The 26482-nt window shown below is 45.1% G+C and overlaps 1 protein-coding gene across 3 annotated transcripts; it reads left to right on the forward strand.

The window, feature by feature from the left end:
• The first annotated feature begins 11410 nt into the window (after positions 1–11410).
• On the forward strand, positions 11411–25270 carry LOC144595841 (UDP-glucuronosyltransferase 1A1-like). 3 transcript variants are annotated; one of them, XM_078403591.1, is made up of 5 exons: positions 11411–12281; positions 13413–13544; positions 16298–16385; positions 19479–19698; positions 22409–25270. In XM_078403591.1, the coding sequence occupies exons 1-5, from the start codon at positions 11418–11420 to the stop codon at positions 22683–22685; spliced, it is 1581 nt and encodes a 526-aa protein (XP_078259717.1). In that variant the 5' UTR covers positions 11411–11417; the 3' UTR covers positions 22686–25270. The 3 variants fall into 3 exon arrangements, with proteins under 3 accessions (XP_078259717.1, XP_078259718.1, XP_078259719.1); XM_078403592.1 differs by having other exon boundaries at positions 19479–19681; XM_078403593.1 differs by lacking the exon at positions 22409–25270 and adding an exon at positions 21896–22368.
• Positions 25271–26482: the final 1212 nt, after the last annotated feature.

Raw genomic sequence — 26482 nt, forward strand, 5'->3', positions numbered from 1 at the left:
TCCAACTGCGGGGCCTGTGGACTTTAACATCGTGAAGCCAACTTGGGTGCTCCATGCCGCGGAGACAGTTTCAATCGCCTTGACAAGGGAGTTTCGATCACCCCGACGGAGGCTTCGATCGTCGGCTGACTGCGGATGGTTTGACTGCCCCGACCACGAGAGAACATGAGGAAGAAGATTGAACTTTATTGCCTTCCATTACAGTGAGGAATGTGGAATCCACTGTGATGGATGTTAATGTTGACTTTTATGTGGTTGTGGGTCGTTGCTTTTCACTTAGTATGGCTGAATGGTAACTCATATTTCACTGTACCTTAATTGGTACATGTGACAATAAACTGACCTTGAAACCACAGTGGATTTCCCACATTCCTCACTGTGATGGAAGGCAATAAAGTCTTGCCTTCTTCCCTCATTTTTTCTCGTGGCCGGGGCAGTTGAACCATCTGTTGGGTTCATCGAAGCTCCCACAACCGGCGGTCCAAGTCCCCTGTGTCAGGGCGATCGAAGCTCCCGCGTCGGGGCGATCAAAGCTCCCGTGTCGGGGCGGTCCAAGTCCCCTGTGTCGGTGTGATCAAAGCTCCCGTGTCGGGGCGGTCCAAGTCCCCTGTGTCGGGGCAATCGAGGCTCCCACGTCGGGGTGATCGAAGCTCCCGTGTCGGGTCGATCAAAGCTCCCGCGTCGGGGCGATCGAAGCTCCCGTGTCGGGGCGGCCGAAGCTCCTGCAGCCTGGTGCTCCCAAAGTCGGTCTCTAGCCAGGGACTGCGAGCTCCACAATGTTAAAGTCCGCAGGCTCCCGCGGTTGGCGCTCAGAGGTCGATCCCCGGCAAAAGGCAATGTTAAAGTCCGCAGGCTCCCACGGTTGGAGTTCCCGAAGTCGGCCTCCAGTAGAGGCCACCAACTCCACGATGTTAGGCCGCGGTGTGGACGGAGATACGATACGGAAAAAAATCGCATCTTCGTCGAGGTAAGAGATTTTAAAAAAGGAGCCTTTCCCTCCTCCTCTAAAGTTTCCTTAAAACCTCCCTCTTTCACCAATTTATGATGACTTTCCAAAATATCTACAAATGTACTTCAGCCTCGAATGTTGTTGGAAACTGCTGCTGTGAAGATCCTTTGGACATTTCACAATGATCAAGATACCATCTAGATGCAGGATGCTGCTGGAGTAGAGAACACCCAGATTATTGAAGGTAGATACAAAATGCTGGAGTATCTCAGTGGGACTGGCAGCATCTCTGGAGAGAAGGAATGGGTGACGTTTCAGGTCGAGACCCTTCAGACTGAAGAAGTGTGTCGCCAGAGATGCTGCCTGTCCTGCTGAGTTACTACCTTCAATTTAAACCAGCATCTGCATTTCATTCCTCCCCAGATTATTGAGGTCTGTTCACGCTGGAGGTTTTTATTTTAAAGTACAGAGAGCTGGTATCACAAAATCCCTCCATGGGGTGATTCACCTTCTGCTCTGGCACAATACCATCTTTCGTAAACCTACACCCGGATGAGTCAGCAATGTTCTCCATTTCCCAGCCCCAACATTTTAACCAACTCACTAGATTATCGATCAGAACCTTTTAGATCTTGGATTGTCGGATGCAGCTGAATGCTCATTCTGTTTCACCATGTGCTCCATTGTGTGATTTTAAATAACAGAGTAAATTTATGTGGAAGCCCATATAGTGAGAACAGTTTGGGGTGAATGTTTGGTGTGAATTTTTTGGTGTGAATTTTGTAACCTTTCAGAGACAGTGAGTCATTTAACCAGGCCACCTTAGGCTTGTCAGGTTTCCGAGTACAATTATGTGGATAGCTGCCTATTTATGAGCAAAGAAAATAACCTTTCAGTAGCTTTGTTAAAAGTGCTACTTTGAAAGATTATTATCTTTATCATAAATAGGCGGCTATCCATATACAATTTTGGTTTGTTTTTCCATCTGTCAAACCCACTGAAAATGGCACTAAAGAGTTTAATAATTTCAAAATGTAAACATGCAGACAAACATACGAATGAGCTAGAGTGCTAGGCCACTTAGCCCCTCTAATCTGCTCCAATATTCAGTAAGATCATGGGGATCTGATTATAACCTCAACCATAAATTCCCACCAGGTTCCAGTACACTCTGTTCCCCTGATACCTCTGCCATAAAAACATTCAAGGATTCTGCATCCACAGTCTGTTATGTAAGATAACCCCAGTGACTAATGACCCTTGTGCAGAAATATTTTTTGCCTTCTATCCATCCTAGATGGCCAACCCCTTATTTTTAAACAATAATTCCTGGTTCTACATAAGCACGCAAGTGGAAGCATCCTCTCCACACCCAACTTTTGAAGGCCCCTCAGTATTTTATGTGCTTCAATCGAATCACCACTCACTCTTCCCAATTCCAGTCGACATGAGCCTAACCTGTCCAGCTTTTCCGGTTGCCCCAACCCATCCATTCTAGGTATTAGTCTAGTAAAAAAGACACAATTGCTGGAATAGCTCAGCGGGTTAGGCAGCGTCTCTGGAGGACATGGATACCTGACTTTTCGAGTCAGGACCCTTCTTCAGACTGATTATGGTAGGGGGGGGAGAAAGCTGCAAAAAGTGGGGGTGGGACAAAGCCTGTCAAGTAGGTGGATATAGGTGAGGGGTGGTGGGTGTTGATCTGCAGATGGGCAGACAGACGCTAGAAATAAAAAGGAGACAAAAAGGTGTAAGATATGAGGAGTGAAATATGAAGCCATAGGAAGGGATATAGGTGGAAGAGGACAAAGGGAGGAGGAGAAGGGGGGAGTGATAGTGAGAGAAATCAGTATGCACCTGGGTGGGACATCAGGAAGAGCGGAGGAAAAGAAGGGAATGGGAATATTACCTAAAATTGAGAATCCGAATTGGAAGAACGGCACTTTTTCGCACATTGACTTGATCATTGAATTCTACAATTTCATGTAAAACCAACTTCTAATCTTCTCATCTACCCTGCTCCCCCCAATCCCTTGTGTGCACCTTCCTTTCCCCTGCCCTCCCTCTATCTGCTCGTTACACATCCTTCCCGACTCTAAGTCCCCCATTTTTCTTCCTTCCCCTTCGTTCATTTCTACCCACAATTCTTCCCTCTGATTCTACATTGCACTCCAACCTTCTCATCAAATTTCAACATTGGAACCCACTTATTTATCTCCAGCCTTGGTTACTGTCTCCACCCATCTCTCCCACACCTGACTCATCTGCAAATCAACCCCTCCTTTCCTGGATCCATCCATCACTTGCCAGCTCAGACCCCACCCCTTCCTCTCACCACTTTCCACCAGCTTGCTCCCCTCTATTCCATCACCTTGAACAAAGATCCCAACCTGAAACCTCAGGTAGACACAAAATGCTGGAGTAACCCAACGGAACAGGCAGCATCTCTGGAGAGAAGGAATGGGTGACGTTTTGGGTCGAGACCGTTCTTCAGACTGATGTCAGGGGAGCGGGCGGGACAGAGATAGAATGTAGTTGGAGACAATAGACAATAGGTGCAGGAGGAGGCCATTCAGCCCTTTGAGCCAGCACCGCCATTCAATGTGATCATGGCTGATCATTCACAATCAGTACCCCATTCCTGCCTTCTCCCCATACCTCCTGACTCCGCTATCCTTAAGAGCTCTATCTAGCTCTCTCTTGAATGCATTCAGAGAATGGGCCTCCACTGCCTTCTGAGGCAGAGAATTCCACAGATTCACAACTCTGACTGAAAAGGTTTTTCCTCATTTCAGTTCTAAATGGCCTACCCCTTATTCTTAAACTGTGGCCCCTTGTTCTGGACTCCCCCAACATTGGGAACATGTTTCCTGCCTCTAACGTGTCCAACCCCTTAATAATACGTTTCGATAAGATCTCTCATCCTTCTAAATTCCAGTGTATACAAGTCTAGTCGCTCCAGTCTTTCAACATATGACAGTCCCGCCATTCCGGGAATTAACCTAGTAAACCTACGCTGCACGCCCTCAATAGCAAGAATATCCTTCCTCAAATTTGGAGACCAAAACTGCACACAGTACTCCAGGTGCGGTCTCACTAGGGCCCTGTATAACTGCAGAAGGACCTCTTTACTCCTAATCTCAACTCCTCTTGTTATGAAGGCCAACATTCCATTGGCTTTCTTCACTGCCTGCTGTACCTGCATGCTTCCTTTCAGTGACTGATGCACTAGGACACCCAGATCTTGTTGTACGTCCCCTTTTCTTAACTTGACACCATTCAGATAATACTCTGCCTCCCTATTCTTACCACCAAAGTGGATAACCTCACATTTATCCACATTAAACTGCATCTGCCATGCATCCGCCCACTCACACAATCTATCCAAGTCACCCTGAAACCTCATAGCATCTTCCTCACAGTTCACACTACCACCCAGCTTTGTATCATCTGCAAATTTGCTAATGGTGCTTTTAATCCCTTCATCCAAGTCATTAATGTATATTGTAAATAGCTGCGGTTCCAGCACCGAGCCTTGCGGTACCCCACTAGTTACTGCCTGCCATTCTGAAAGGGACCCATTTATCCCCACTCTTTGCTTTCTGTCTGTCAACCAATTTTTGTATCCATGTCAGTACCCTACCTCCAATACCATGTGCTCTAATTTTGCCCACCAATCTCCTATGTGGAACCTTGTCAAAGGCTTTCTGAAAGTCAAGGTACACCACATCCACCGGCTCTCCCCTGTCAATTTTCCTAGTTACATCCTCAAAGAATTCCAGAAGATTAGTCAAGCATGATTTCCCCTTCGTAAATCCATACTGACTCGGAATGATCCTGTTACTACTATCCAAATGCTCCGCAATTTCGTCTTTTATAATTGACTCCAGCATCTTCCCCACCACTGATGTCAGGTCTATAATTTCCCGTTTTCTCTCTCCCTCCTTTCTTAAAAGGTGGGACAACATTAGCTACCCTCCAATCCAACGGAAATGATCCTGAATCTACAGAACATTGGAAAATGATCACCAATGCGTCCACAATTTCTAGCCCCACCTCCTTAAGTTCTCTGGGATGCAGACCATCAGGCCCTGGGGATTTATCAGCTTTCAGTCCCATCAGTCTACCCAACACCATTTCCTGCCTAATGTGTATTTCCTTCAGTTCCTCCGTCACCCTAGGATCTCTGGCCACTAGAACATCTGGGCGATTGCTTGTATCTTCCTTAGTGAAGACAGATCCAAAGTACCGGTTCAACTCGTCTGCCATTTCCTTGTTCCCCATAATAAATTCCCCCGCTTCTGTCTTCAAGGGACCCACATTTGCCTTGAATATTTTTTTCCTCTTTACATACCTAAAAACTCTTTTACTATCCTCCTTTATATTATTGGCTAGTTTACCCTCGTACCTCATCTTTTCTCCCACTTGGTGAGCTAGTGACCTTCTCCAGCACAGGCACAAATGACTGGTCTTCCTCCGCATCAGAGGATATCAAAGTATTGTAACTATGATTTTCATCCCTCAATAACTTCAAATATGTGTGGAGTTTCCCCGTGTGGAGTTTGCACGTTCTCTTTGTGACAATGTGGCTTTCGTCCAGGTGCTCCAATTTCTTCCTACATCCCAAAGATGTGTGGTTTGATAGGTTAATCAGTCACTGTAAATTGCTGCTATATGTACAGATAAGAATTTGAGAGGAAAGAATAAAATGGGTTAGTGAAGAATTAGAGTAAGTATGGAGGCTTGATGGTTGGCAGGACCATCTGAAGGACCTGCTTGTATGCTGTACCGTTCTATTTTTCCATCTGATTTGATGTGCTTTCAGCAATTTGAGTTTGTGAGTAGAAATAGGAGAGTGAAAGGTGAGGTTGGCCCGCACTGCACAGGATCATATATTATCATGTATTGTCTTTCTGCTAACTGGTTAGCACGCAACAAAACTGTACCTTGGTACATGTGACAATAAACTAAACTTAAACGGAGGAACACCGGCATAATATTGGGCTTCCAGAAGGCAAGTTCCAAGCAGATGCACTAAATAGCGGGTGAATAGTTACCATCCCTCCATTCCATTGCCAGCTTTCTGGTGGGCATCTATATTAGAAGAACAAGTCACTGTACTGCTGTGACTTTCTCAATGCTCCATGGTCCCTGCATCTAATCCAAGATCTCACTGTAGCAAGGACATGTGCGATGCTTGATGGGAGCAGAGTGTTAACTGTGTCAGGATGTGATGGGGCTTATGAGATTCATACTTGATGGGTTTGTTGATGGAGGCTCTCTTGCAGTATGTCAGGTTAGGGATGTGTTTGAGGGTAAAGGAGATGGCAATGTCTTCACGAGGGCAAGGTCGTTCACCTTCTTTCTGCACAGGTCTTTGAGCTTGATTCAAAATTTTGATTTACTCTACAGATGTATCCCCTTCCATTGAAGAAACAGAAGACATTGTCAAGTCAAGTCAAGTCAATTTTATTTGTATAGCACATTTAAAAGCAACCCACGTTGACCAAAGTGCTGCACATCTGATTAGGAAAAAAAAGAAACATACAGTGGCAGGCAGCCAAACACAACGGCGCGGCCATCTTGAACCCACCATCACCAACCCCACTCCCCACTCATCCAGCCCCACTGTAGATTGACCCCACTCCCCTCCAGCTTTTGCACATGCCTCTGGAGAGACCTTTACAAATTTGGAAGCTGCTCAGTCCCTGTTGTGATTGGACTTTCTCAACGGTGTTGTATTCTGTGATTTCCAGCACATCTACAACCCCAAAGCACCTCCCATTAGGCCTGGGTTTAATTACTGTTGCCTGGGGTGAATTATTGCTGGCCTGCAATAAACTGAGGAGTGCTAAACTCACCAAGAACGCGATTGCTCAGCTTGTCCAATCACAGCAACGAGATCTAAACACCAATTTCCTGTTAAATTTCCACCAGTACAAATAGCTCCAGTCTGCAAGCACCCCGTGAGTTTTGATCCCATATTCCAATATCTCTATTAAATGTTCTCACATTACTGATACTGAATAGAATCTTCAACAACCCACTACCGGAAATATCGGACCAGACTTTTCCTGAGCACTGATGGCACTGCCCTAGCAGCTGCGGCTCACCTACAGTCCGTTTGTCTTTTGTGTTTGTTGTTGTTTTTTGTCTTGATTGTAGTGTGTAGATGTGATGTAGTGTTTTTTGTGGTTGTGTACTGTGTGGGGGGGGGGGGGGGGACTGTAAAATTGTCTCTTCCGAACGGAGACCCGACCTTTTTTCTTGGTGGTGTCTCTGTTCCCGCTGTGGCCTACCATCGGCCAAACACCTGGAGCTGGCGGCCTCCAGCTGGGACCACCTGGGGCTCTGGTTCGCAGAGCCCTCGGACCGGACTTACCATCTGTGGAGCTGGCTGCCTTCGGAGGCTCCGGAAGCTTCGGCCGCGGGCCGCGTGGATATCGGATGCTCACAGCCCTCTGGGTGGGGGCCGACATCGGGAGCTCCGGCAGCGGCAGCGTCTTCGTCCGCCCCGGATCGCGGGGCTTGGGTCGGCCCGCTGCGGACCTTTCACCGTCCGGCACGGCCTGGAATGTGGCAACTTCAACAGCCTGACCGCGGGAGAAGACGGCAGGGGAAGAGAAAAGACATTCTGGCCTTCCATCACAATGAGAGCCACAGTGAGGACTGGAGGAGACTCGCTGTGATGGATGTTTTTTTTTGTTTTGTGTTGGTTTGTGATTGTGTGTGAAATTGTTTATTTTTATTGCTGGACTGTGGGTGACCTTTCATTTCACTGCACATCTCGTATGTGTATGTGACAAATAAACTTGACTTGACTTGACTTGGATTACATCTTTACTTCTAGAAAACACCTTCAAGGACCCGGTGAGCTTGTTCCAATTTGTTATTCAGTCATCTTGTAGGTCTACAGCAATGGAAGGGAAGATTCTGATTAAAATTAATTTAAGACCAATCACATACTTTCTTAATTATCGTACTTCCTGGAGATGTAGCATTGAACCAACCCAAATACCCGTGCATGGTGTGTAACAGGGCAGCAAAGTATGGTCAACAGGCAATAGAATATGAGGGATGTGACTCATGGTTTCACAGAAACTGTATGGGCATGAATGAACGCATTTATGACGTGCTTGTCGAGCATCCATCGTACTCATGGGTGTGCTGCAACTGTGGACTCCCCAATTTTGATTCTTCATTTTTTTAGCTATGCAAGCATTAATTTGGCAAACAGCTTTGAAAATCTCAACATATCTGCAGACTCTGACATCATACCTGGTCTTAGCTCAGCTTCACCTAGCCCTAGGACATCTAGTCCGATAGTAGACCGTGATCAGCACAAGTCTGAAAACAAAAATGGTGGTAATAGAAACTCCGGGGCCAAGTCAAAGCCTAAGAGGATGAAGTTTGGTCATAGTAAACAAAAAACTTTTAAAATTCTAAATCTCAATTGCCAGAGCATTAGAGCAAAGAAAGCAGGATTCCAGGCTCTTATAGACCAAGAAAACCCAGACATAATAATCGGTACAGAATCTTGGTTGAACAAAGACATTGACGCAGGTGAAAAATTTCCAACATTCCACGAGGTGTTTAGAAAAGAGAGGGAAGGGGACTCTCATGGGGGTGTATTCATCGCTATTAGGAACTTGTATATTGTTACTGAAGAAAAAGATCTTGATACAAACTGCGAGGTGCTGTGGGTTAGCATTCATATAAAGGGGCTAAAGCCTACATACATCGGGGCATTTTACCGCCCTCTATCATCAGGACAGGAATATTTAAGAGAACTTGAAGCTTTTTCATCCAAGATTCCAAAGTCTGCTTCTGTATGGTTACTGCGGGATTTTAATCTCCCTGATATAGACCGGTCCCGCAATTCTCTTCGTACTGGGCGAAGAAATACTGCATGTAGCAAGATTATGTTGGATTTGGCCAATGATTTCAACCTCACTCAAATGGTTGATAAGCCCACGAGAGGCAGAAATATACTTTACTTGTGTTTTGTCAGCCGTCCCTCCTTTGTAGAAAGTTGTGATGTGACATTAGGCATAAGCGACCATGATGCTGTTATTGTCCAAGCCAAGATGACAGCCAAAGCAGTTAGACCACCAAGGAAAAATTTCCTCTACAAAAAGGCAGATTTGTCTTCCATAGATGAACTCATATCAGAATTTAATGAGAAATTAGCAGAAGATTATGTGGCAGTAACAGACATAAACATGCTGTGGTTAGATTTTAAACAAGTTCGTGTCAGGGCCATGGACTGTTTTATTCCATGGGTACCGTGGGTAAATTCATCAATTAGGCATGCAATTAGGAAAAAACAAAGGCTTTATAACAGAGCAAGAAAATCTGGGTCAACTTCCGCATGGACAGATTTCAAGAAATGTTGGCGTTCAATTGACAGACATATCAGGAAAGCACATCAAGAATACATCCATGTTGTGATAGGGGAAAGTTTAAAATCAGAAGACACAAAGCCCTTCTGGAATTACATCAAGAAAATGAGCCAGGAAGTATTTGGAATCTCAAGCCTCACATCGATGGGGCGACCAGTATCTTTGGCAGCAGACAAGGCCGAAGTGTTAAATCAGCAGTTTTGTTCGGTTTTTACTGAAGAAAACCTAGATGAATTCCCATCATTGAACTCACAACAAACTCCAAAAATTGCAGATCTTAAGGTAACAAAGAACGGGGTGCAGAAATTATTGGAAGAAATAAAACCAAAGAAGGCATCAGGCCAGACCAGATACCAGTCAGAGTTTTAAAGAATTGTGCAGCAAGCTTAGCTCCAGTCTTTCAAAAGATTTTTCAGAAGTCTGTGGATAGTGGAGAACTCCCAGAAGATTGGCAGAATGCTAACATTGTCCCCATCTATAAAAAGGGAGATAGAATAAATCCTGCAAATTATCGCCTAGTTTCACTGACCTCCATACCATGCAAGATTCTCGAACACATAATCCATTGACATATTATGGACCATATTGACTTCCACAAAGAACTAACAAACCACCAACATGGCTTTAGACAGGGTTGATTATGTGAAACCCAACTGGCGGGACTCATCGATGATCTAGCCTGGTCACTCGATAACAAGGGTCAGACTGACCTGATTATATTAGACTTCCGTAAGGCTTTTGATAAGGTTCCCCACAAGCGGCTCCTGTACAAACTCAACCATGTAGGAATAGATGGCAACCTCTTAAAATGGATTGAGATCTTTTTGACAAGGAGACATCAGCGCGTTCTCTTGGAGGGAGAGATGTCTATTGAAACTCCTGTGACATCAGGTGTGCCACAGGGGACTGTCATGGGTCCATTGCTCTTCCTACTGTATATCAATGACATTCCACATGCAGTTTCATCCAGAGTTTGACTCTTTGCAGATGATGCCATAATTTATAGAGAGATTAAAACACCAGAAGATAGCTTGTCCTTACAGAAGGATCTGGATGCTCTCTGTGAGTGGGGAAAAACCTGGCAGATGTTATTCAATACAACCAAATGCCATACCATGCATGTCTCACAAAAGACTAAACCACTTTTATTGGAATACAACATGGGTAGCCATACATTGCTTGCTGTCGACCATTACCCATATCTAGGAGTTGAATTAAGCAAAGATTTAAGTTGGGTGACGGATATCAGTCAAGTGTCTAACAAAGCAAATAGAGCTGTCGGCCTTAAAATAAATTTTCACGCATGTAGTACATTTGTCAAAGAGAACGCCTACAAGTCCTTGGTCAGGCCTACATTGGAGTATTGTGGAGCCGTATGGGATCCTTTCAACAACAACAACAAGATCACCCTGGAGAAAGTACAACACCGAGCAGCCCGCTTTGAATGTAATGACTAAAAGCGCAAATCAAGCTTGAATAAAATGCCGACTTCTCTCGGATGAGATACCCTAGAGCTCCGCAGAATCAGGCTAAGACTTATTGCAATTTCCAAGGAGATTAACAAAATCACTCCATCAAATCTTCCGTCATCCCTGAGCATCAACTGTCATGAAACAAGACAAAATACCAAAATTCCCTTTACCCAAGGACGGTAAGGGAATGGAATATGTTACCACTCAACACACGTGCTGCTCTCGATGTTGTCATTTAAAAAGGGGATTGTGCAACTAGATCACAACTTGGTCAAAAAGGACCACTTCAAAATTTAATCACTACACTACTCACTCCGACCTGCGCAAGATATCCACTTATGAGGTGTTTGCACAGTAATCAACCAGAACCAGAACCAGTTCTTTGATCCAACATTCCCGAGAGTGGAAAACCTTATCTGAGAAGATATTATCTAGAGTAAATTATTGCAGGCAGTTAAACATTAATAATCCAGCTTTCACAGACACTGTCAACAATAGTGTCTGAAATGAAGCTTTACTGGGCGGTATTTAAATACCGAGGCCTCATCTGACTGTCACTGCTCTCTCCACAGTGGCTTTGAGTTGCTTCCCACGATGGCTCCGGTTTATCGTTGCATTGGCCAACTCGTGTGGTTCCTGGTTTGCTTGCAGTGGTCTTGGATCCCGATCGAGACCGGCAAGCTGCTGGTTGTCCCTGTCGACGGGAGTCATTGGCTCAGCATGAAAACCATAGTGGAGGAGCTTCACGGAAGAGGACACCAGGTTGTTGTCGTTTACCCCGAAAACTCTTTGACAATTAAGGCCTCCAGTAACTACACCAGCAAGACCTATTTCATTCCCTTCAGCCAAGATGATGTGGAGCAGATACACAGAGATATGATAGAGATAGCGTTTTACAATGGGACTGTTTTTGAACAAATTTGGAGGACCATGGAGCATATGAATGGGTACAGGCAGTTTGTCCTGTCTCATTGCGAGTATTTACTGTTTAACACTGAGCTGATGGAGGAACTGGCTGAAGAAAGATTCGATGCCCTGCTGACTGACCCTTTAAATGCCTGTGGCGCGATTGTTGGTAAGTCCCTCACTCTCCCCATCGTCAACTTGCTGCGAGGAATCCCTTGTGGGTTGGAATATTCAGCCACCCAGTGTCCACGGCCGCTCTCGTTTGTGCCAAGAATGTTCACAGGGTACACCGATCGAATGACCTTTCTCCAACGAGCTGGGAATATGCTGATTAGTTTTCTGGATCCATTACTATGTCAGTTTGTGTATTCGCCATTTGAAGAGCTGGCCACCAGGTTCCTGAAGAAGGACGTGACTCTGGTCCAGCTACTGAGCCGGTCTTCCATCTGGCTGCTGCGATACGACTTCATCCTGGAGTATCCTAGACCCCTGATGCCAAACATGGTCCTTGTTGGAGGCATCAACTGCAAGGAGAGGAAACCCCTGCCCCAGGTGGGAGCATCACTGATGTGAATACAATATGAGGGCACGTGTTTCAATGGCAAATGCAAGTACCTGGGCCATGCCATCCAAGTGGGCATATTGGTCTCGTCCTATTTGCCTTTGTGGCCCATATACCTTAAAACCCTTCCAATCCAAATATCTGTCCAAATGTGTTTTTAAAATTGTAATTATATCAGCTTCCATAGCTTCCTCTAGCTAGCTCATTCCAGATATGATCTACCCCTTGAGTGAAAATGTTGCCCTGAGAACCTTTTTACATCTCTCCCTTCTCACCTTAAACCTATGCCCACTTGTTTTTTTAATCCTTCTACCTTGCGAAAAGGGCTCTGAATGTTCACCTTATTCACAACCCTCATGATCTCGTATACTTCAATATGATAATCTCTCAGCCTCCTATGCTCCGATTTGTCCTGGCCCTTAGGCTCCTATAGCGCCTGCCAGAGGGCAGGAGAACAAACAATTCGTGTCCCGGGTGAGTGCTGTCCTTGATTATGACTCTGGCCCTGTTCAGACAGCGCGAGCTGGTGATGTTCTTCAGAGAGGGTAGTGGACAGCCGATGATTTTCTCTGCTGTCCTGATGACCTTTTGGAGGGCCTTCTGGTCTGCAGCCGAGCAGCCAGCATACCACACAGTGGTGCAGTATGCCAGTACGCTCTCGATGGTGGAGTGGTAGAAGGTCACCAGCAGATTCTCCTTCAGTCTGTTTTTCCGAAGTAATCTTAGGAAATGCAGTCTCTGCTGTGACTTTTTCACTACTGCCTTGGTATTTGCAGTCCAGGTGAGGTCCTGGGAGATCAGCCATGATTGAATGGCAGAGTAGACTTGATGGGCTGAATGGCATAATTCTGGTCCTAGAACTTATGAACTTATGAAAGACATTCCACTTGATTTCATCTGGTTCATTTACCTTAAATCCTTTCCTGTCCTCCATCCTCAATTAGCCAGAGTCCTTAAACATTAATCAAATTAAATGTTCAAGAAATAAATTAGGCTCCTCCTTTCTGGGGATTTTGCTCAAGTTCACGGTTGGGAGTGTGGAGCCCAGAGTGAGCAAGGAGTGAGCGTGTTATGAGTCGGATCCCCCTTCACTATATCTTACTTTCAATTTTTCTTTCCAGGACTTGGAAGAATTTATGAACAGTTCTGGAGAACATGGAGCTGTGATCTTCTCCTTAGGATCAATGGTTTCTGACATACCCATCTCTACTGCCAATCGGATTGCAGAAGCATTTGGTCAAATTCCTCAGAAGGTGATTACAAACGGAGGCAGATTTTTGTTTGGTCAACACTTGCACAACAAATTTACACAACCGACTACAGTATAATCACGCAAAGTCTATGATTATTGTAATTTCAGTCACTGAAAGGAAGCATGCAGGTACAGCAGGCAGTGAAGAAAGCCAATGGAATGTTGGCCTTCATAACAAGAAGAGTTGAGTATAGGAGCAAAGAGGTCCTTCTGCAGTTGTACAGGGCCCTAGTGAGACTGCACCTGGAGTACTGTGTGCAGTTTTGGTCTCCAAATTTGAGGAAGGATATTCTTGCTATTGAGGGCGTGCAGCGTAGGTTTACTAGGTTAATTCCCGGAATGGCGGGACAATCATATGTTGAAAGTGGAGCGGCTAGGCTTGTATACACTGGAATTTAGAAAGATGAGAGGAGATCTTATCGAAACGTATAAGATTATCAAGGAGTTGGACACGTTAGAGGCAGGAAACATGTTCCCAATGTTGGGGGAGTCCAGAACAAGGGGCCACAGTTTAAGAATAAGGGGTAGGCCATTTAGAACTGAGATGAGGAAAACTTTTTCAGTCAGAGAGTTGTGAATCTGTGGAATTCTCTGCCTTAGAAGACAGTGGAGGCCAATTCTCTGAATGCATTCAAGAGAGAGCTAGATAGAGCTCTTAAGGATAGCAGAGTCAGGGGGGTATGGGGAGAAGGCAGGAACGGGGTACTGATTGAGAATGATCAGCCATGATCACATTGAATGGCGGTGCTGGCTCGAAGGGCCGAATGGCCTCCTCCTGCACCTATTGTCTATTGTCTATTGTAATTTGATAGAAACTTGATTCAGCTCTCTTAATTCAGTCATTGTTACCATTGCTTTTGATCTCTGGACTCAAGGAATGGAGACTCTGTCTTGGAGTTAATTTCTTTAGGTAACTGCCTAAACTTGGGAGAAGTCAGAAAGAAATTTAACTTGAAGAGAGGGATTGAGAACAGACCCAGAGAGTCAGAGAATGTTCGAGCACAGGAGGAGGTCAATGGGATTTTCTGGTCTGTGACTGAGATTTACCTCAGTCCCATGGCCTGTTCTTTCCCCATAGATTACAGCCCTGTTTTACTCGGACCAGAACACAGAGTGAATTCTGTCTTGTGTTGCTGTCCTTTCAGGCTTGTTGTGTGGATTGCATCCCCAGGCTGGTTGTTCTCAGAGGGTGTATGTCCGTAGTTCTTTATGCTTTTAGTCCTCTCCACTGTGAGGCATACCTTGGGCGTAAAGACCTTTGATCAGAGCAGATCCTGATTAACTCTCCTCATTCCAGGACTGACTTTGGTTTGAGATCCAAGGTCCATATTTCATCTCGTGTTCATCCAAGAGACATCTCTTGGAAAACCAAACACTGTAGGAAATCCTAAGTAAAATCAGAAAATGCTGGCAATACTCCCAGGTTGATCAGCAGGAGAGAGAAACAGAATCAATGATGCATGTCAGCGAACTTAGGAGCATTTGGAACAGAGGGAAGGCATAACAAGGCATGTTTTTAAAATGTATTTTTGTATGTGACAATGATCAGACAGTTCTTCGTGATGTTACATGAGGGATGAATAACATCCTGGACTACTGGGAGAATTCCCCTGCACTTTTCTAAAGTGGTAGTTGTGGGACCATGCACATCCACCTGAGGATGGGATGTCACCTTGATATCTCATCCAAATAATTGCAGGTTCAAGTGCTGCACCACCTCAGTACTGGATCAGGGGAGGAAGACAAGATTTTCCACGTGTCTCTAGAGTTAAGCGTGATCCTGGGACCCAATGGGTCAAATGCTTGAGTTCCACCCACTGAACCACACTGAAACCTCGAGGAAAGGCAAAATAAGATTGATGGTGCGGAGAGGCTGAGGGGTGACCGTATCCTGAGGGGTGACTATATACTAAAACTCTCGTTTGTTTGTTTGTTCCTGAACTACAGCCAAAACAGCACACGGTAGAGCGACAATTTTAGGCCCACCTTACTCACCGTCGTCCCTTTGGTGCTAATGGTAGAAGTTTCATTGAAATCGGTGTTATATTTTTAATGTTACTCCCATTTTAAAGTTTAAATCTACCAGGGCGGGAAGGAGGGAAGGGGGAGGGGGGAGGATAAGAGGCGTTGAGGGGGATGGAGTGGGGGGGAAGGGAAGGGAGGGTGGGGAAAGGGGAGTGGAGGGGGGAATGGAGGGAGGGAGGGGAAAGGGGAGTGGAGGGAGGGGAGGAGGGAGGGGGGAGGGGGAGGAGGAGGGAGGGGAGGGGGGAGGAGGAGGGAGGGGAGGGGGGAGGAGGGGAGGGGGAGTGGGGAGAGGGGAGGGGGGAGTGGGGGAGGAGAAGGTGCTGCACCAATGCAGGAGAGGTTTGGGCCCAACGGGTCCACTTGGTCTAGTAGGTATATAAAATCTTGAGGAAATAGCTTGGGTAGATTTTTCTTGGGATGGAGGAATCTAAAACCAGACGAGCTAGATTTAAGATGAGAGGGAAAAGAGTTAAATGGAATCTGAGGGGCAAGAGAGTGTTGGATTTATGAAATGAGCTGCCAGGAGAGGTGGTAAAGCCAGGTACAATTATAATGTTTAAAAGACATTTGAACAGATAAGTGGGTGGGAAAGGTTTGGAGGGATGAAGGGCAAATCAGGCGACCATTGATAGGCAGTTTAGTCAAGGTGTATAGGTTGGGCTGAAGGGCATTTTTCCGTGCTATACAATCCAATGATGCTGCATTTGACCTTTGTCTCTTTTGTGACAGGTGTTGTGGAGACACAGTGGAGAAAGGCCGTCAACACTGGCACCCAACACCAAGCTGATGGACTGGCTGCCCCAGAATGATTTGCTGGGTAAGAGAGCAACATGGTTTGATAATGTCTCCCCCCACCCCTCCTCCCCCACCTCCCAAGTGATAGCCAAGTGTGAGAAGAGGCACCAGCCCCTACGAACTCACCGGAGAAACGTAAGCCTTCACTGAAATACCTGATACACCAAATTGAGATTTGCAGAGAAGCGTCCCTACCCAAAACATCACCTATCCATGATCTCCAGAGATGCTGCCTGACCCGTTGAGTTATTCCAGCACTTTGTGTCTATCTTTGCAGAGTTGTTGTTAAAGTGACTGTTTCCCTGTTTCCACATCAGTCTTAGCTGCCACTGAATGATGGGCAAGTTTCTTTGCTGGCTTTCCTGGAGCTCATGAAAGAGGTATATTTGATGAGGAGGTGCTCTGTAAAGAGCTTCTCCTCCATGGTCTGTCCATAACCAATGCATCCACTGCATCTTCAATAAACTTAATTGCAATGAATGATTCATGGAGTTACCCAGCACATGAACAGGGCCTTCCATCCGTTGTATCCATGCCGGTCATGAAGTATCTATTCATACTGATCCTATTTACCACCACTTGTTCCATAGCTGTTTACATCTTGACAATTCAAGTGCTTGTCTTGATACGTGTGTTTTGACAGTCTCTGCCTCCACCTCAGAAGGTTTTAGATTTCAGGCATCCTCTCAGTGAAGAGATTCTTCCTCAGATTCTCTCTGACCCTCTCAGCCCGTACCATAAACCTATACCGTACAGATTTAGACACCTCTGCTGTGGAGAAATGATGCTGGCTATTTAGCCTGTCTCTGCCTCTTGTCATTTTTTTTACAACTCTTTAATCTCTCCACTCAGCTTCCCCCATTTCAAGGAGAATAAACCATCCTAACCTATCTCTCTTCATGGCTAGACAATTCCATCCCAGGCAATGTCCTGGTGAATCACCTCTGCATCCTCTCCAGTGCGATCACATCATTCCTATAGTAAGGCAAACAGAACTGTTCACAATATTCCAGCTCTAGCCTATCTTATGCTTTTTAAAGGTGTACCGTGAGCTCCCTGCTCTTGTATTCTCTGCCCTGGCTAATGAAGGCAGGCATCCTATATGCCTTCTTCATCACCTGTGCTGCCACACTCCGGAATCCTTGGACATATACACCAACTCACAGTGTTTCTCAGTGCTCCTACTGTTCCTACCATTTATTGTGTATGTTTCCCCTCATTAGTCTTTCTAAAACGTATCACTTCACACTTATCAGATTAAACTCCATTTGCCACTATCTGCCTATTTTACCGTCCGTATCAGTATCATCCTGCAGCCTCTGATTATCCTCCTCGCTAGCAACAACAATGGTAGCAGCTGTGAGCTTCGTGCTTCCAGTTTGTTTCTGGGGGAGTAAAGCTGACCCATCTCTGAGCCAGATCAGAAGTGGAAGTGAGTTCGCAAGGAAGATGTAAAGTCTTGGTTCTCCCGTATCTTGTCCCCATATTATCATCACCCCACTTTTCGCGTATCCACCCCCCTTGCCAAACTTTGGGAACTGACATGGATGAGAGAGAACAGAAACTTTGCTTCCATGGAAATGAAGGTGTCAAGTAGGATGATGCCAGTGAAGGGAGAGATGTCAAACTTAATCCCCGCGAGCAAGCTCCCTCCCCCCCATTAATTTACTGCAACCCAGTGTGTCTCCTGCATTGTTGTTTCTTGTGGTCAGGATGGGGGAACACACATCCAGCTCCCTCACCCTGAACATAGGATCCCCCCAGAGCTGCGTCCTTAGTCCCCTACTGTACTCCCTGTACACACATGACTGTGGGGCCAGGTTCAGCTCAAACTCCATCATCAAGTTTGCTGATGACACTGTGGTGGTGGGCCGGATCGCCAACAACGATGAGAAGGCCTACAGGGAGGAGGTGGCTGATCTGGCACTCTGGTGTCAGGACAATAGCCTCCTCTTGAATATCACTAAAACGAAGGAGCTGATTGTGGACTTCAGAAGGGCTAAACATCCAAGGACCTACACGCCACTGGAGATAAATGGGTCTACTGTGGATAGGGTGAGCAGCTTTAAATACTTGGGAGTCCGCATCACAGAGGATCTGACGTGGGCAACGCACATCGCCGCACTGGTGGGTAAGGCAAAGCAGCGCCTTTACCACCTTAGACAACTGAGGAAATTCAGAGTGTCTCTGAGGATCCTTCATTGCTTCTACTCTGGGGCTGTAGAGAGCATCCTGTCCGGCAACATTACAGTCTGGTTTGGGAACAGCTCTGCCCAGGACAGGATGGCCCTGTAGAGAGTAGTGCGTTCGGCAGAACGCACCATGGGAACTACACTCGTCCCCCTGCAGGACCTATACATCAGGAGGTGCAGATCCAGAGCAAGCAAGATCATGAGGGACCCCTGCCACCCCAGTAACGGACTGTTCCAGATGCTACGGTCAGGCAAACGCCTCCGCTGTCACGCTGTAAAATCGGAGAGGATGAGACGGAGTTTCTTCCCACAGGCCATCAGGACTGTCAACTTTTATAACCCCAGAGACTAAATTTTTGTCTACACTATAGTAACTTATTAACTTTATTTATATGCTGTAACTGTAATTCTTTTTTGTGCACAATCCGCAGGCATTGCCACTTTCATTTCACTGCACATCGTGTATGTGTATGTGACAAATAAATTTGACTTGACTTGACTTGACTCAGTAGTAGCTGAATTAGCAGAGACAGGGTGGGGGAGCAATCGAAGTATTAAATAGTGAAGGCATATGAATAATAGAGGTGAAATGCTGAGAACCTGTGGATATTGTGCCCTCAAGTTCACTTACACTAGGCTGCATTATGTAAAGAAAAAACAACCGTCAACAAGGGTCTGGGGCCTGCCCTGTTGAAATTGCGATCATTAACCTCCTCCCTCCGCAACTTTGTAGAAAGCAAAATTGGAAATTGACAGCAAACATTCAAAATTTCTTGCAATAGGGAGCACTAATCCTAGGTGCCCTTTGTGTAAACATGGGCCCTCTGATCTTCTAACACAACTCATTGCTGAAAATGATCGATTCAAGGGTTATTGGTTAACAAATGGATTAATTTATTGTTTTCCATTGATTTGCGATCTAGCGCATCCCAAAACACGAGCTTTCCTGACCCACGGAGGGACACATGGAATCTATGAGGCGATCTGCAGTGCTGTGCCGATGGTCATGTTGCCATTATTTGGAGATCAGATGGACAACACACTGCGTATGATGCGTCATGGGGCAGGCATTATATTGAATTTGAAGGACATCACTTCCCAGGACCTCGTGGATGCATTAAACAAGGTTATCAATGATACCGGGTCAGTGATCTTCATGTAACTTGGAGACACATTAAAACTTCAAAGTCAAAGGATTTTAAAAAGAGCAAAAACAAATCTGATCAGGTTTTAGACCTCAGAGAGCTTTCTAACCAAGTGAGTACTTTGTGAAACATAGTTATGCTTTGTGTGCGGCAAATTCCCACAAACTGGAGTATCGGAGGGTGAGGTGTTACTTGCTAGAAGTACATAATATTATGTGAGGCGTAGATAGGGTAGATCAGCAGTTTTTTTCCAGGGTGGAAATGCCAAATACTAGAGGACATAGATTTAAGTTGAGAAGGGTTAAGTTTGGTGGAGATTTGAGGCAGGCTTTTATACGGAGGAAATTAGTAGGTGTCTCGAACACACTGCAAAGGGTGGCAGTGGAAACACACACAATAATAATATTTATGAGGCATATTGACCGTACACGTGGACAGGCAGAAAAGGAGGTATATAAGACCATGGAGAGAGATAGACCATGTGCAGTATAAATTGGCATCATGGTCGGCATAGTCATCACTAGTTCCTGCACTGAACTGTTCTATATTCTATGTTCTAAACTGCACAGTGATAAAGAACAGATAATCCACATCAGTAGTGCTGGTCGAGGGTTTGTCCAGGACATCAAGAAGAACTTTCTGACTCTTGACAATAGTGCCATGGGATCTTTAATAGACATCCTGGGATAGAGTGGCTGAATGTCTTCCGCAAAGATAGCAATCCCTCCAGTGCAGCCGTTTCTCGGTAGTGCATTGGAACATAAGCATAGGTTGCTAGAAAGAGACTTCAACTCATGACTCAAAGGGAAGAATGATACCTTCAAGGAATCATTGTATAAAGCAAAATCCATCTCAGAGGCAAGAGGGAGTCATTGCTTCCATATTGCAGCAGATTGACTAATCATCTCCATGATAAAATGTGATTATTTAGGTTACCGTGATTCATTCCAAACTTTCTACTGCACTGAATGATTGGTAGTCACAAAATGCTGGAGCAACTCAGCGGATCAGGCAGCATCTCTAGAGAAAAGGAATAGGTGATGTATCAGGTCCAGACCCTTCAGACCTTTCTGCCTCATCTCCAGAAAGAATGCACAAACATGAAAGGATTATCATGGAGACACAAGGAAATCCAGATGCTGGTTTACAAAAAAAGACACAAAATTCCAGAGTAATACTCAGCGGGTCAGGCAACATCTTTGGAGAAGATCCTATTAGATTGCTTCACCTCAGTGAGAAGCTTGTTAGGGGTGAGGCTCAACACTGTAATGAGAAAGGATGAAAGATTGTTTGATGAAAGAAGGTTTGCTTGACACTAGTTTGCACAGAATGATGTTCAGCTGATTAAGATGGCAGCTGTCAGGGCATAGATTTAAAGTGAGAGGAAGGAATTTTAAGGGGGATCTGAGGGATATTTTTTTACATAAATGGTTAACATCTGGAATTCAGTGCCTGGGGATGTGGTGAATCAGGTACAATCACTACATTTCAGAGGCATTTCGACAGACATTTAAATAGGCACAACAAAGAAGGATACTAAGACATATGTGATGGTCTTGGCATCTTTTTCAGCACAGACATTGTAGGGCAAGGATCCTGTTCTTGTGCTGTACTGTTCTATGTTCTATGACTTATTTCTAGGAAATACACCAGAAATGTTGAACTGGTGGAAGACACTGGAAGCGATGTAGGGATAGACTGGAATGGGTGCCATCTTGTGGCAGAAAATCATCAGTTTCCAAATTCCACTTTCACTAAGTAAAATAATTTTAAAAACAGACTGGTGTTGAAGTCATTAGTGCTGTTGCCTTACAGCTCCCTGGACATGGTTACAAGCCTGACCTTGGGTGCTGTCTCTGTGCTACCCATTTTTCAAATCAACATGTGGGTTAACACTAGTTGTTTGTATTTCCCCCTCATGTTCCAAAGATTAATTGACCACTTTAAATTACTCCTAATCTAGGCAAGTTGCAAAAGTATAAACAGGGAGTTTTATGGGCAAGTGAGAGAGGATGTTACACAGATCTAGAGAGCTCCAAGGGGGAATAGGATTGACTAGTTAGGAGCCAGTGTAAACCTGATGGGCCAAATGGCCTGCTTCTATGCCATAACAAGAAAGCTGAACAGGTCAAGCAGAGTGAGTTGCGGCAAAGTGTTTTCAACATGAATTATGATTTCTGCTCTTTTATCCACAGATGTTGCCTGGCCTGCTGAATGTTTTCTGCATATCCTGCTTATATTTCTCTTTCATTCCAGCATTTTTCAATGATTCAATCAAACTTTATTGTCACATGTACCTAGGTTTGGGTGAAATGTTTTGTTTTGCATACAATCCAGTTTTATAGCAGACCTCCTAGGCAGCACACAAGCGTCGCCATGTTTTGGCACTGACAAAGTTGCAAAGGTTCACCAAACAATCGAATCTACTGCCTGCCTGCAGGTGGCAGCAGGTCCTCCCTTTGTTCTCAGCGGCCCTCCTCTCTCTCCGACGGGAACACTCCCAGCTTACTGCCCAGCAGGTACCTATATCTACACCTGTGGCATCAGTGTGATGAGAGCAGCACATAAACTGCACAGTAACCCCAGCTTTAAATCTGGAAAGCATATCAATAATACTGCACCAGCTGGATAGATTGGATAGATCCAATATCCTATGTATTGGTTTCAATGAGGACGACTATCTTAACTGCAACAACTGTATGTTTCAGATACAAGGAAGCCATGACGAGGATATCTTCACTGCACAAGGATCGGCCAGTGAAGCCCCTGGCCCTCTCGGTCTATTGGGTGGAGTTTGTGATGAAGCACAGGGGAGCCAAACATTTGCAAACTGCCGCTCACCATCTGAACTGGGTGCAGTACCACTGCTTGGATGCCATCGGCATCCTTCTCGCTGTGGCCCTGCTGCTGATCTACCTGATGTTCAAGTGCTGCTCAATCTGTCTACACAGAGTGAGGGGACATAGAAAGAACAAACTTGACTGAAGCACTTTGAGATGAGGCTTCCCAGGGTACCTGATTATCTGACCTTCCTTCCACAATCATGCACCAGAGTCAACCCATGGACACCACTTGCTCTGAGTACAACCTCTTGACAGTCTCCACAACTTTCCTCTTCCATCCGTGGTTGTACCAGCATCTAAGTTCTGCTCTGGATTTTTCACTCAAAACACCTCTGCCACTCTCAGAGTTTCCTTGAAACCTCCCTCGTTCATCAATATTTGGAGATCTTCCCAAATATTTACTTTTGTACTTAACCCTAGAATGTTAGACCAAGACATAGGTGCAGAATTAGGCCATACAGCCCATCAAGTCCACTCCGCCATTCAATCATGGCTGATCTATTTTTCCCTTAAGATGCCATTCTCCTGTCTTCTCCTTGTAACCTTTGACATCCTTACTAATCCAGAGTCTATCAATTCAATGCCTGCTTTAAAAATACCCATGATTTGGCCTCTGCAGCCACTCTGAGGCAATGAATTCCACAGATTCACCACACTCTGGCTGAAGAGTTGCTTTTAGTTGTTTGTAACTGGTGCTGTGCAAATCCTTTGGATGTTTCACAATGTTCGATATACCATTTAAGTGCAAGATGTTACTCTAGTGAATTCCCCAGATTAATGAGGTCCGTTCACACTGGAGATTCTCATTTAAGGTACAGAGTGTTAGTATCAACATAATCCTACCATGGAGTCAGCAGGAAAGCGTATCACCTTCTGCTCCAGCACAATAACTTATCTTTCACAAACCTACACCTGGAGGAGTAAGCAATGTCCTCCATTTCCCAGCCCCAACATTTTAACCACCTCACCAGAATGTCAACTACTACCCTTTAAGTCTAGATAGATTAAGATTTATTATTCTATTATGACCAAGGCCTCTATTAGTTGGTATATACATAATTCCAAAATGGTTTCAATAACATAGTGAATCATCTCCTACTCCAATCCTATAACTGGACAACCAATTATATTTATCAGTTAAAAAAGAAAAAAATCAAAACTAATATATACATGGCAAAGATGGTGTGCCGTTTTGGCTGTAGTTCAGGAACAAAGAAACAAACAAGAGTTTTAGTATATAGATGTCCCAAAACTGAACGATGAAATTCTTACTTGCAGCAACACAACAGATATGTAAACATAGTATTCTGTAAACACCATAATAAACAACAATAAAAAGTTATCAGGCTCCAATGCCTTCTTCCTGATGGCAAGAGTGAAAGGGGAGTGTGGCCAGATTAATGTGAGTCTTTGATGATGTTAGCTTCCTGCTTGAGGCAGCGACTCCTGTAGATCCCTTTGAAGGTGGGGAGGTTTACACCCATGATGGACTGGGCAGTGTTCACCACTTTTTGAAATCTTTGTTCCTGGGTGTTTGAGTTGCCGAACCAAGCCGTAATGTGACCAGTCAACATATTCTCTACAGTACACCTGTAGAAGTTTAAGATAATAATCGATGACGAACCGAATCTCCTCAAATTTCTAAGGAAGTAGTGGCATTGATGGGCTTTCTTTATGATTGGGACCTGTTGGGACCAGGATAGATCTTCAGAGATATGCACGCTCAGGAATGTGATGTTTTTTATTCTTTCCACCTCCATCCTGTCGATGAACACAGGTTTATGGATCCTCGGCCTTCCTCTTCTACTGACGTTGAGAGCAAAGTTGTTGTTCTGGCACTATTCAGTCAGACCATTCAGTATACTCTGAATTGTCATCATCCACAATATGTTCAATAATGGTGGTGTTGTTGGCAAATTTAAAGATGGAGTTGGAACTGTGTCCAGCTACACAGTCATAGGTGCAGAGTGAGTTAAGCATGGGGGGTGAACACATAGACTTGAGGTGCTCCTATGCTGAAGGTTATCGAAGAGAAAGTGTTGCAGCTAATTTGTACTGATTGTGTTTTGTTAATGATCCAGTTGCAGAGGGATGCATGGACACCCAGTTCCCTGAGCTTGGTAACCGGTTTGGGAGGGGTATGGTGGTGTTGAACCCTGAGCATAGTCGATGAACAACAGCCAAATGTCACCATTTCAACTTAATTTTGAAATCTTGATTAAAAACTCATGGGATTGATTGAAATATTAAAGTTGAGATAGTAAATTAACATTTGCTATGATTTTTATTAGTTTGAAAATCTAGATGGTAGGTCCAATTTAATTTCAGGTCAACAGATGTCTCCCAGGATATTCTGACTGTGGATGTGGGGGGCAGTGTTAAACCAGCTGCTCTTTACCTACTGGTCAACTTTGTCCATTGTTGTTCTCTGCACTGGCTTTCGTCAACCTACTTCAGTAGTTCCTGATGGGTTGTGTGCAGATGTGTGGCCACATCCAGGATACAAACGGGGCTGAAACACCAATACCCACTCAAGTAGAAAACCAGCAACTCCCTGCAGCATCTGCGGCCCCACATAATTCATCTCTTGCTAACTTTGCCTAGCTAATCCATATGAAAATTTACAGCTTAAGAAAAGGCCATTTCACCCACCACGTCTGTGTTGGCCCTTCAAAAGAGCAGTCTGATTGACTTCATCCGACTTCATTGGCTCTGTTGCCCTGCAGAAAGTATGTGATACCTTTCAAAGGCAATGAAACAGTGGTTGCCATATAACCAAACTGAGCATTGGGGTATATACTGTAGGTGAATAAATGCTGCTTTAGGCATTGCTTAGAACACCTCCCATCACTGCTGATGATTGATAGTGGACATATTGAAGAAACATTAGCCTCCTTTGATTAATCCCGCTTATAATGGATTGACATACCTGGGCAATGTTCCATATTGTCACTAGATGGCAGTGGTGTGACTGTACTGGAGCACGTCGGACAGATGCACAGTCTTCACCAATGCAGCCAGGATGTTACTGATCCCTTTGCTGTATCCAGAGTGATTTGAATTGGCTGGAGCCTGGCTTCTCTGATGTGGGGATGAAGCTACTTTTGAGTTCAAAACCAGAAGGAACACAAGATGGATCATTTACTCAGAACTGAACAGGATTGTGAATGTCATGGAGCCATCGAGCATTGGAGCCACAGGACGATAGTAATACAGCACAGACACAGGCCCTTCGGCCACTATGTCCTGTTTCACCCACTTTCACTGATCCTACACTAATCCCATTTAATTTTCCCCACACTCCCATCAATATCCCCCAGACTGTACCACTCACCTGCACACACGAAGCAATTTAGGATATGGGAGGAAACTGGAGCATCTGTGGGAAATGGAACCCCACATTATCATATCATATCATATATCTACAGCCGGAAACAGGCCTTTTCGGCCCTCCAAGTCCGTGCCGCCCAGCGATCCCCGTACATTAACACTATCCTGCACCCACTAGGGACAATTTTTACATTTACCCAGCCAATTAACCTACATACCTGTACATCTTTGGAGTGTGGGAGGAAACCGAAGATCTCGGAGAAAACCCACGCAGGTCACGGGGAGAACGTACAAACTCCTTACAGTGCAGCACCCGTAGTCAGGATCGAACCTGAGTCTCCGGCGCTGCATTCGCTGTAAAGCAGCAACTCTACCGCTGCGCTACCGTGCCGTCATAGAGAGAATGTGCAAATTCCACCCAAGATGGGGATTGAACCCCTGTCTTTGGTGCTGTGAGGTAGCTGCTTTACCCGCTGCACCCCTGTGTCAGACTGAGCGTATGCTGGGCACCAGCACCAATGAGGATTGGACTGTGCTTGGATTCTTCTCCTCCTGGTTTACTCATCCACCATCATTCAGGATGAGATATGGCAGGAGGGCCGAGCTTCG

The sequence above is a fragment of the Rhinoraja longicauda genome, chromosome 8 (assembly GCF_053455715.1).
Source record: "Rhinoraja longicauda isolate Sanriku21f chromosome 8, sRhiLon1.1, whole genome shotgun sequence".
Taxonomy (NCBI): Eukaryota; Metazoa; Chordata; class Chondrichthyes; order Rajiformes; family Arhynchobatidae; genus Rhinoraja; species Rhinoraja longicauda.

Bases quoted from the DNA above. Each gene is read 5' to 3' on its own strand.
- LOC144595841 (XM_078403591.1), top strand. From the start codon at position 11,418: ATGGCTCCGGTTTATCGTTGCATTGGCCAACTCGTGTGGTTCCTGGTT. The intron at 16,386-19,478 runs GTAAGAGAGCAA...TTTGCGATCTAG, and splicing joins GCCCCAGAATGATTTGCTGG to CGCATCCCAAAACACGAGCT. The intron at 19,699-22,408 runs GTCAGTGATCTT...TGTATGTTTCAG, and splicing joins AAGGTTATCAATGATACCGG to ATACAAGGAAGCCATGACGA.